General features: G+C 46.4%; 1 protein-coding gene across 7 annotated transcripts in view; it reads left to right on the top strand.

The window, feature by feature from the left end:
• Nucleotides 1-12,085, top strand: part of farp2 (FERM, RhoGEF and pleckstrin domain protein 2) — a 68,559-nt gene that overhangs the window by 40,345 nt on the left and 16,129 nt on the right. For 5 of the 7 annotated variants that reach the window (XR_011516947.1, XM_070545878.1, XM_070545881.1 and 2 more), the window contains exons 12-18: nucleotides 89-146; nucleotides 251-503; nucleotides 6,171-6,355; nucleotides 6,476-6,565; nucleotides 8,565-8,698; nucleotides 8,799-8,880; nucleotides 11,185-11,422. Coding sequence is in view for 6 of the 7 variants with exons in the window: in XM_070545878.1 (XP_070401979.1) it covers nucleotides 89-146; nucleotides 251-503; nucleotides 6,171-6,355; nucleotides 6,476-6,565; nucleotides 8,565-8,698; nucleotides 8,799-8,880; nucleotides 11,185-11,422 (1,040 nt within the window). In the remaining variant the exon portion in view is untranslated. The remainder of the gene's footprint in view (nucleotides 1-88; nucleotides 147-250; nucleotides 504-6,170; nucleotides 6,356-6,475; nucleotides 6,566-8,564; nucleotides 8,699-8,798; nucleotides 8,881-11,184; nucleotides 11,423-12,085) is intronic. The other 2 variants (XM_070545879.1, XM_070545882.1) reach the window with 2 other exon arrangements.

The following is a 12,085-nucleotide window of genomic DNA, read 5'->3' on the forward strand; positions in this document are numbered from 1 at the left end:
TCGTAATCGTGATTAAAATTCGATTAATTGAGCAGCCCTAGTGAATATATGTGTAAAAAGTCTGACATAAAGGTCTGTTTTTGTTCAGGAGAAATAGTAAAATCCGAATGTCGGCCCGTTCCTTCTCAACCGATGTGCCAATACAGGTAAAGTAAGAGAATAGAGAAACATTTTGGGAAAATTTAGAGGAAAACCTCCATATATGGGTCAGTTAACGCTGTTCTTTTCCCTTTTCCTTCCTCTTTTCCAGACCTTGTCCTTCAGTGACAGTCCCAGAGCTTTGGGCTTCCCTTCCTCCACTGCCGACTCCTTCCATTCTGTCCACAAGTCGAGGATCCTTCCACAGACCGAACTGCCGTCTCATCCCAAGCCTTTTCCCTCTCAGAGCCAGTCTCCTGCACCCGCTCAGCAGCTCCAGTCCCCACCACAAGCCGCTAGACCCCCCAGCCCTCCACAGGAAGACCCAGTCAAGGCTGCTTCCTCGTCCCACTTCTCGTTTCAAGGTGCTTCTACCTATCAGGCAGCAGGACACTGCAGCCCCATGTTTGTGTGTGTGGAGAGCGGTGCTTCCCAGTCGCAGCCCTTCAGAAATGGCAATGAGGAAAACGAGCACGATGGGAGGAGGGTCACCGGGGGCTCGGCGGGAGGGAGTGCAGGCAAAACAAAGTGTGCTCTTACACCTGAGGCGTTTGAGGAGGAGCTTTTACGCGCGAAGCAGAAGCCCGTGCTCTTGATGCCCAGCTCAGGTCTGCATGTTTCAGAGGAGTTCATCGATGATGATCCCACTGAAATGTCTTTTTATGGTGGGGGGGCAGAGGCTTACTCCTTCGGTCATGATGACAATAAAGTAGGTCCCTTTGGTTTTGTGGACGGAGCTGGCCTCAGCCAGAGTAGGATGTTTAGTGTGGGAATTGAGGACCTGAATGGAAATCCTAATTCTGTCCCCGATAGCATCGTTGGTCATTCCGAGACCAGCTCCTTAGCTAACAACCGCTCAGAGTGCAGCTCCCTGGATAACCTGGGTCTGAGCTCTGCCGGGGAATCCCTGTCGGTGAGCTACGGATGCCCGGACACGTCCTCGCTCCGTCTGCCGGGGTCTGACGTCCAGTCCGAGGCCAGCTCTATGGTCAACTTCCCGGCCTACTCTGTCCGCTCTGAGAGCAGCTCCGCGGTGCAGTTCAGCGACCTGGTGGAGCAGCTGGAGCAGCTCAGCTACCCGCCCACTGCCACCGAGGGCTCTGGGAACGGCAGCTCAGACTCCGACTCCGACTGGGGCTCTGACAGCGTCCTCCCCCCTGAGCAGAACCTTTTCTATAGTAACCCTCTGACAGGAAGCGGTGGGATAGAGGGCTTTCTGCTCCAGTGTCACAACCTGCAGCCGCTGGCACTGGCCGACCCCTCAGGGCCCCCGCACATTCAAATGTAAGGCCCCTGCAGCACTCGAAGCCTTAAACTGTGCCTGTCCACTTACAGAAAGAAGCACTTTGCAGTGTAGATCCGTTCCAATCACTACTTTAATGAAAATCAAAAGCTTTTAAGATGAAGATGCTTACAGAGATCACGGTGGCGTGCGAGACGTTTCGATGTCGTCACTCTTTAGCGGTTTCACTTCGCAGCTGTCCTTCTGCAGGCGGGACAGTCGAGTTTAAAAGCTTGGGCCGTTGCTTTTGCGACGTTCTTGAGCGACACCTTCCTGTCCCGTTTCAGCCTTCTCACCTACGACGTGTAGTCTGCAGAGAGAAGACGTACAGCACACGCTCAGATGATCCCAGACGTGAAAAGGAACTCGTTTACAGTAATCCCTCGTTTATCGCGGTAGATGCGTTCCAGACCTGGCCACGATAGGTGAAAATCCGCGAAGTAGGGACTCCCAGCATGCCCCTCGCGGGGATTCCCTCCACGTCGCACCTACGTCACAAACCGCGGCTATAAACGGAAGTCGCCTTTCCAGCTCACCACTCAGTCATCGTTTCTTCAGATTCATGATCAGAGTTTCCAACCTACCGATCAATCCAACGAACTATCAGCTCATAGTAAGTTATCTTACTTACTTCTGGAAAGCCCGGCATTTCCGTGTCACTTCGTTGACGCTCGAACGCTCGGGGGTTTCCTAGATCAGCCGGCGTTTCACCGACGCTATCACTGTGAAACCACGCTCCCTATTGAATTATCGTATGATCACATTCTCTTTTTGTGGGTAAAACTCAAGAAAACATTTTTTTTACTTGTTTTTTTTTTAGTTTTATTACAAAAAGTGCAATTTTATGATGAAATTGATTTAAAAAAACAAGAATTTCTTGATATTTCGCATAGAAAAATACAGCGAATCAGTGAAAAATACCGCGAATCTGCGAATTCCCCCTGAAAAATGCTCCAAAGAAAAAATCCGCGAAGCAGCGAATCCGCGATGAACGAACCGCGAAGTAGCGAGGGATTGCTGTACTCCAAAGGTTTTTATATTTTTCTACATCATTTTAACAGCAATATACACATTACTATCTCTATATGAACAGGAAATCCTCTTTATCCATCTTTTAACTAAAACTTCTTTATTTTCATCAATCTAATGATAGCAAAGGAAACATTTAACACTACAGCTTTCGTGATGATTTTCAGTTACACATCACACTCATTTCATAACTTGGAAAAGCCTTAGCCAGATGCAGTCTAATCGTCCAATCATGTCACGGTCTTTTGTGTCTGCACTTCTAGGATGTTTCAGGTGCTAGCCGGTGCGTGGTCAAACATCTGTTATCTCAGGGTTAAAATGAAACCGATAGATGTCTGAATTTCATTCAAAAACAGCAAAAACACCTATTTGTTTTAACCTCTGTGCTTCACTGACATCTGCTGGCAGAAGGAGATGGTTGCAACAACAACCGCAGCCTGAAAGTGGTTTAAAATATCTGAAAAAAACAAAACAAAAAAAAAACACCAATTTAACATTTATGCTTTGTGTGGAATGAATAAATCAGACTGTAAATCATTTGTGAGCTGTTGCTTTGTTTAACACCACATTAAACTAAACGCATGCATCGCCTGTATTTATCTAAAAGGTTAATGACAGCATACAGCTTATTAAAGAGCAAGTCACCCCTACAAGAAACTTACTTCACTCCCTCTTCATGTTTAAAAAATGCAACAAATGCTGTTGCCTGGCAGACCGAGAGGGCGGGGCCACTAACAAATACACACACAGGCTCACACCGGCATTGTGACATCATAATGTACCAGTTTACATCATAGCATCCCTCTCAGCCAATAGCGATGGCAGATTTAAATTCAACTGCAGTATAGAGTTTTTACCTGACAACGGCGCAACACTGACAGTTTTAGGCAGAAAATTTAAATTTTAACTAAAATGCACTAAAGTGCAAAACTATTGACTGCACGTGTCTGCAGCACGATTAGACACACATTTGTATAGTTTATCAGGGGAAAAAAGCTGATTTGGGGGTGACTTGCTCTTTAATAAGTAAGGATGATAAAATAGTGCGCCTTTGAAACATCAGAGGACCTCCACATCTTCTTGTAGGTGGTGGTGACATGCTCCTGTTAAAGCGGCTCCATTTTCTGCGTTTAACGTTGGCAGAAAAATGAGGATACGTACGAGTCGATGAGTCTTTTGCACTTTTTAAAAAAAAATTCTCACTATTAAAACAACATAAACAATTCTGTTCAGCTCCCTCGGCCTTTAGTAAATCAGGACTTTTCAGTACGTCTAGTAACATTTCTCCCAGGATTTTGACATCGACATTTATTCATGAGAATCTGACGTTATCTTCGATGGAAAATTCGTTGTTCAAGACTTGATGTTTGGACCTGAAGTCAGATTTCTGAGTATTGTCTGGGTTTTTAGCACTCGGAGTTGTTCAGACCTTTGGGAGTTTCCCTGAGGTGTGGTAATGAGTGATCGACATCTTACCTGCTGTAGATAACCCTAACCCACAGCCTCCTTTACAAAAACACACCAGCTCTAACCAGACAGGTGAGCTCAGCGGCTCGTCTGTGGAGCCTCTCAGGGTTTCTGCCATCTTCTTCAGAGCAGTTCATCCATCCATACTTTTTTCTTTTAGTATATTTATCATTAATCTCAGATTACAGCGGAGTGCTGTGGTTATTTGCAGCTACGTTAAATATATAATACTTTATATTTTATAATAATTCTACCTGTTAAATGTTAGATTAATCTCAGATTGTAAGTTCCAGTGGCTTTTCTATGATCTGCTGGGCAGAGAATTTTTTTAGACCCATTGCTGACGCCAGTGTGACAGTTTGATCAGAACTAATCTGTATTTCTCACAGCTGAGGCCTTACAAAGGGCCGTCTGCAACAGGTAAGATATTAGCCGTTCATAGCCCGCTTCTAAAGATCGGAACCATCTCTGTGAACAGTTCTCACGAGGGATTCTCCCAAAACTTTAAACATATTCACAGATTCTCCATTTGAACTGAAAACTGTGGTTTTCCCACACCGCTTATTGTCTCCGGCTAGGCGCTGGCAGTTTCAGCCCAGCGAGACGGAGACTTTACGGCGTAGGACCTGAGAACAGTGACGTGGGTTTAGTTCAGTTACACCCAACATCAGCTGTGAGACGGGGAAACGCCGAACAGGATCTGTGGCTGGATGCTCATGTTTTCTCATTGTCATTTTTCAGGATGACCTTTATTTGGGTTCAGGTGCTGTGAAACGTGTTGAGCTAGCTAATTCCAGGAAAGGGTTTGTCTTTTATGGATTTTATTTTATTGTTCCCGTTTTATTCTCACAACTAAGATGTCCCCACCAACGGGCTGAGAGTTAATAACAATAGCTGCACTTATAGGCACCGACGCCTGAACATGTGTACATACAAATATAATATACTAGTTATAAACAACCTGTACTTAATGTTTTGTATGTCTGACTCAAGAATAAAGGAATCACTTTTGGGTACCATGAATGTCAGAGTTAAAATTCTTTTGGGAGGTGCAGACGTACATCAAAAGAGGTTCCTGTGGTTTTAGACGGCGGTTAGACGACTTAGACCCTAAAATGAAAAAAATGACCTCATTTCAGAGGAAAGAATCTCCAAGTGTGTGTGTGTTTGCGTGAGTGTGTGTTGTTTTTAATATTACAGTGAATTCCTGCAGGAAGACATCCGATCCTCTTCATCTTTATCATCCACTTTTTATCTGATTAAGTTACGCGATGTTCTTGTAACTCGTTCTAACAACATCACAGAAGAACGCCGCGCCATCCGCCCGATAGACACCCGTCTGGTCCCGGTAGTTGGTGCTTTAAACTCCTGGTAGTTGGGGGGGCTGGGCTGGATTTGTACTAGATTCCTCAGCCTGTGTGTGTGTGTGTGTGTGTGTGTGTGTGTGTGTGTGTGTGTGTGTGTGTGTGTGTGTGTGTGTGTGTGTGTGTGTGTGTGTGTGTGTATGTGTGTGTGTGTGTGTGTGTGTGTGAGTTGATGCTTTAAACTCCTGGTAGTTGGGGGGCTGGGCTGGATTTGTACTAGATTCCTCAGCCCGTGTGCGCGCGTGTGTGTGTGTGTGTGTATGTGTGATCTCCATGTTTACACAAGCCTTGAGCTAAATCATTCCACCCCCCACCCCCACTGAGGACCCCCCCCCCGGCGCGTGGGCTGTTTCAGATCAACAACCTGTTTGCCTTCCAGACCAGCCACATTCCTGATGAGTTTTCTCAATTATTTCCGGGTCGAGCTGCGAGTTGTTTTCCTTTTTTTTCCTGTTCGGTCTTCCCCCACCCACCCTTTTTTTCCTTCTTTTGAAAGTGAATGGGCAGCTGTGCTGATCCGTGGCCCGGTGCAGAGACGGCCGTGTTTTGTTGTGTGAGAAGCTAACTCCTAGCACTTCTCCTCTTAGAGGGATTTAGAGACAATGGTGGGGAGAAAAAGGTGCGGGAACCATTACTTGTGTTTGGTGTGGCAGCAAATGAAAGAAGAGCTCCACGTGTGTGTTTGATTCAGCTTCTGAAAAAGTTGTGGGGAAGAACACAAAAGGGGCGTGAGCCTAAACAGTTTTTTCAATATTCAGTTAGAATTTGCTGAAACCACCCACGTAAAACACTCGTGTTCGGGTGGAGAGCTCTTCACTCTGCCTGGTTCCAACTGAGTAATTTAAGCACTTATTTGCAGGTTTTGATTCCAACTTTTCTTGTTTTTGTAGATTCGGTGTTGGACAATCCTCAGCTGTCACCCCTCACGTCCAAGGGTCCCCTCTGCCTGTCTCCCTCCTTCCAGATGTCCACCCTGAGCCTGCCCAGCCAGGCCCCGTCGCCCCTGCAGAGCCCCGTCCCGAGTGAGGTGGGCAGCACTGCCAGGTTGGAAGAGGAGGAGGAGGGCAGGAGGAAGGTACACTGCTGGCTCGCCACCCTTCCAACCCCCTTACAGCACACACAAGTCACAGAAGTGGATGCGGTTCCTTTGAAAAACAGCGTTTTGCTTTTAAGTGATGTTATTTTGTTTCCTCAGCGATACCCCATCGACAAGGCCTACTTCATTGCCAAAGAGATTTTGACCACAGAACGAACGTACCTGAAGGACCTGGAGGTCATCACTGTGGTGAGTCTAAACAGCACGTCTCTGGGAGCTTTCTGTGTTAGAAGAGTAGAAAATAGGTTTTATAATGATGATTAAGGGCTGCCTCGTTGGACTTGTCTTAGCAAACATGTCCTTTGGATCCAGCATTTACTCTAGAATGACAGAAAGATTTGAAAAGACTTTCCACTTAGAACATGAACAGGTTTTAGACACATGAGTTGATTTTTCTCCTTCAAGCTAAAACATGTAGGCAGAACCTAAATCCAGAGTATTTGTAGCTAAACGTCTAAAACGTAGAGCACACGGCCTCCATTTGGGACCGCAGTAGCTCAGGAGGTAGAGCAGGTTGTCCAGCAGTCAGAAGGCTTCAGGCTCGATCGTGGCTTCCGGCAGAGAATTGCCTGACCTGGTTTGAGGAGAGTAAGAAGGCCGTGGCCGCTAACCAGAAACAAAACAAAACAAGCTGCAGAGGCTTAAGAAATCGAAAGAGGCCTTTTCCAAAAATATGGAAAAACAAACCGCAGGCAAGCTGGAGCAGGTTAATGCAGAACTTCTAAATCTACATCAGCAGGACTGGAAACACAGAAATCCAGATAGTTCTCAAACTCAAGTCGGCCTTTGTTAGGTTTCCATTTCTTGTGTGTCCTTGGGAAAGACTCTTAACCCCCTTTGCCTGCTGGTGGTGGTCGGAGGGGCCGGTAGCGCCAGTGCTCGGCAGCCTCACCTCTATGGCGCGGTATGGGGGCCAAAATTAAGACTTCTGCCCAGCAGCAGGAGGCTATATCAATTCCGAAGCCAACTACTGATCTGACTAATGATAAGCTGGCGCTGGTAACTGAGAGGCTGGCGCTGCTTACTGAGGAATAGCACCTTTACCGGCGTTATTACTAGATACGCTAGGGACTAGCAGCCCTCGGCTGGTCATTGACTGGTTCAAACACTCCCGCTGCTGTCTATTAGCATGGATAGGCTAGCGTTAGCCTGGATGGGCTTGTGTTAGCATTGGAGAGGCTAGCCATTAGCATGCCTTGGCATGCCACTAGCTGGATTTCCTACCCCCTTGACGGACCATTAGCATGGATAGGCTAGCGTTAGCCTGGACGGGCTGGTGTTAGCAATGGAGAAGCTAGCCATTAGCGTGCCTAGGCTGGCCACTAGCTGGATTTCCTATCCCCTTGACAGACCATTAGCATGGATAGGCTGGCATTAGCATCGGAGAGGCTAGCCATTAGCATGACTCGGAGAGTCATTAGTCAGCTAGTGGCCAGCCTAGGCACGCTAATGGCTAGCCTCTCCAATGCTAACACCAGCCCGTCCAGGCTAACGCTAGCCTATCCATGCTAATGGTCCATCAAGGGGGTAGGAAATCCAGCTAGTGGCATGCCTAGGTATGCTAATGGCTAGCCTCTCCAATGCTAACACAAGCCCATCCAGGCTAACGCTAGCCTATCCATGCTAATAGACAGCAGAGGGAGTGTTTGAACCAGTCAATGACCAGCCGAGGGCTGCTAGTCCCTAGCGTATCTAGTAATAACGCCGGTAAAGGTGCTATTCCTCAGTAAGCAGCGCCAGCCTCTCAGTTACCGGCGCCAGCTTATCATTAGTCAGATCAGTAGTTGGCTTCGGAATTGATATAGCCTCCTGCTGCTGGGCAGAAGTCTTAATTTTGGCCCCCATACCGCGTCATACACCTCTGTCAGTGCGCCCCAGGCCAGCTGTGGCTACATCGTAGCTCATCCCCAGCGTGTGAATGTGTGTGAATGGGTGAATGTCTAATTGTGTTGTAAAGCACCTTGGAGGGTTCTAGAAATCTAGAAGGCGCCATATCAAAAGCAGGCCATTTACCATATCATGTTATAAATACAGTGTGTGTTGATGTTTTGACTGAACTGTGATTTTTTAGCAGACCAGTGATGGTGCGTATGTGTATACCATCACCAGTTTACCTTTCATGATCACAGACTGTACACTTTTATTTACTATAGAAAAAATAAGCAACTTTGTCCTTTTGCTCTTCTAGTGGTTCCGTAGCGCTGTGATCAAAGAAAACGCCATGCCCACGGGCCTGATGACCCTCCTCTTCTCCAACATCGACCCCATCTACGAGTTCCACAGAGGCTTCCTGAAGGAGCTGGACCAGAGGCTGGCTCTCTGGTGGGTTCTTCCCAGGTCCTTTCTGTCTGATCCAGTTACATGAACCTAACTGCTGAAGAGACACCGTTAATGAAATCTATAAATGTGTGTGTTTTCACAGGGAGGGGCGCTCCAATGCTCACGCCAAAGGTGATCACCAGAGGATCGGTGATGTGATGCTGAAGAACATGTGTGCTCTTAAGGTAAAAATACCGTTCAAGCTCTCAAAGGAACACTGTGTGGTATTTTTTACCTGTTTACTATCAAATCCTGTGTTTCCAGTTCACAAACTTGTCCTTTTTCTCTAATATTTCTCACCAACATCAATTCTAAATATTCCTCTCAACTTGAAATTATGCATTTTTATTTACATAAACTGTGGCGGAGGCTCCATGGTCATCCACCATCTTAAAATACAGTAGCTGTTTAGGGACATACGAGCTCCACGGTACCCGTTTGGACAATGACTGTAACCTGAAAGAACCAGCAGAGGGCAGCAGTGTGCCCTGGAAGCATGGAGTCTGCTAATTCAACTAAGAAATAGAAAAGAATAGCTACACCGTTCCGTTAGTTTGAATAATAAACAATTAAATTAAAAGACATAAAATTTGTCAGCTCCTCATCATGTCCAACACAAGGAAGCCGCATATGTTCAGACGACCCCCCCGCCCCGCTATTAGCTGGACGCCAGCCTCCGATTAGTGTCTCTGACTCCCAAACTCATCTCATGTTGTTCATCTGTCTTTTCCTAGTAGCAGAACTCCCGACCCGGTCCCAACGAGTCAGTACCAGAACTCCCGACCCGGTCCCAACGTGTCCGTTCCAAAGTACTTCTACTCAAGTCTCCTCTCTTCCCGCAGCCTGCCGTCTCGCCCAACATGCTCGTCCTCTAGCCAGTGGCTAAGTCAGCATTGTTTACTTTATCTCCACAACACTTTACTAACGGCGATGTAGTTGTCCACGCGTTGCTGAGACGCTCCGACACAGAGGGCTTCATCTCAAACGTTACCTTTAGACGTTGGTCTCCTTTGGCTGGTAATCGGTGGGAGTTTACGCACAGCATACACAGCATCTCCCCGGCTCTAGCCACGGCTAACTAGTAGCTCGGTAGCTCCTGACGCCGATCTCCACCACGCCAGCTGTGAGCCACGATTAGCTGATAAGTCGGCATTGTTTACTTGATCTCTAGCGTGTCCCCGGCTCACCAACACTCCTTCACCAGCCGTAGTTAACGATCAGCCAGTGATCGCTCCTTATCCATACAAGCTGGTAGCGGCAGCCAGTTTGTTTACATCGAGGTGCTGTGATCCACGTGAAACGGGTGTTGTGGGAAATTATGTTCCCCTGAAATATTCTGTTTCCCTTAGGCAGTCAAGAGCAAATATTTCCAAATCCACAGAACTTCTTGTCCATTATGAAGACTAAACTGCCTGAAATAAAAGATGGTTAAACTGAGTGAGATTACATCTTTTTACATAACTTTCAAAAATGATAAATAAACGTGCTGCTAAAGAGTGAACAAGAATGTTTTTACTGTATCTTTTTTATTGTTTTTAGGAGGAACTACAGATAAAAAAATCCCAAGCATAACATTATTACATTACATCATTTTACCGTAAAAGTTTTATCACAAATGTTGTGAAAATAGCCATAAGTGCGATCTCCCGACACGGGGGGACAGAATATTTCAGGGGAACACAATTTCTCACAACACCTGACCTCCCGGCTGACGTCACCCCTCCTCCGTGTGTGAATCGTGACCGCTTCAAGATCTAACAGAACTAGCTTGCTTCCTTCAGAACTGATAGGTCAATAGAACAGTCATAATTATAAATGTGTCTGTGAAGGTTCTCAGTCATCCAGATCATTGTAGTCTAAGGAGCTTTGAAAGAAAAGCGTCTGGACTTCTTTGAGTTGCTTGAAGATGTTTCACCTCTCATCCGAGAGGCTTCTTCACTTCTAAGGTCAAATGGTGGAGAGTCCCAGATTTAAACCCAGTGGGAGTTTCCCCCCGAAGAGGGAACAAAAGACCCCCTGATGATCTTCTACATAAACACATGAGCTCACCCGAAACTCTGGCTGAATAGGACCCACACCCACCCTCACACCTTGGCTCATGTGTTTATGTAGAAGATCATCAGGGGGTCTTTTGTTCCCTCTTCGGGGGGAAACTCCCACTGGGTTTAAATCTGGGACTCTCCACCATTTGACCTTAGAAGTGAAGAAGCCTCTCGGATGAGAGGTGAAACGTCTTCAAGCAACTCAAAGAAGTCCAGACGCTTTTCTTTCAAAGCTCATTAGACAATAATTATAAATGCTTTTTTAAAGAGGTCGAGCAGCTTGTTTTAAGCGTTGTGTGGGTTAGGCTACACAGGAACTGCATGGCGATAAAGAGTTGCATTTTTTCATCCTGATTTCAATGGATTTCACACATGGGGCCTTTAAATTAATCATCCAGTTCTATGTTTTAGACTAACATGCTGCTTTGTGTTTGGTTTTGTTCTGAGGAGTTCACCAGCTATCTGCAGAAGCACGATGAGGTTCTAACAGAGCTGGAGAAGGCCTCCAAGCGGCTGAAGAAGCTGGAGACGGTCTACAAAGAGTTTGAACTCCAGAAGGTGTGCTACCTGCCCCTCAACACGTTCCTGCTCAAGCCCATCCAGCGTCTCATGCACTACAAGCTCATCCTGGAGAGACTTTGCAAACATTATTCTCCCATGCACCATGATTACGACGACTGCAAAGGTGAGTGTTTTCATGGCTTCCAGTTAGAAATCACTATAACCTCTTTCATGCACTCTGCTGTAAGAAAGTGTTTATTGGTTTTTACCCTTTTTGTCACATTAAAATGTTTCAGATCAACAAATAATTTCAATATCAGACAACCTGTTTTGACACATGGATCCAAATTAATAAAGGAACCAACCTGCCTCTGTATCATCAGCTGTGATTAACCATATGGAAAAGCCAGTGACGATTGCACCTCATGATGTCAAATTAGCATTCATGGACTCACCCGCCATGGCTCACGACGGGAAAGGGTGTGATGGTTTAGAGTCCAGGAAACGGCGTAGAACATCTCGACTAGTAGAAGCTAACTGTTAGCATTAGTAACTCCACCACACAGCAGGACTCCTTCAGGCTTGAGTTATTTGTGGAGATGAAACATCAAAGTTGCAGAACGATTTAGAGCAGGGGTCGGCAACCTGTTCCCATCAAAGAGCCATTATTACCCGTTTCCCACAGTAAAGAAGACACTGGGAGCCACAGCAGCCGCGGCGTTGTGGGCGGGGCCTACCCTCAGACAGCAGAGAGCTGCTTTAACCAATCACAACAGGTGACAGCAGCCGGTACCGGTCGCTCGTGTACGTCAGAGTTATCTTTCATAAGACGATAATCAATAAAACG

The sequence above is a fragment of the Nothobranchius furzeri genome, chromosome 16 (genome assembly GCF_043380555.1).
Source record: "Nothobranchius furzeri strain GRZ-AD chromosome 16, NfurGRZ-RIMD1, whole genome shotgun sequence".
NCBI classification, from domain to species: domain Eukaryota; kingdom Metazoa; phylum Chordata; class Actinopteri; order Cyprinodontiformes; family Nothobranchiidae; genus Nothobranchius; species Nothobranchius furzeri.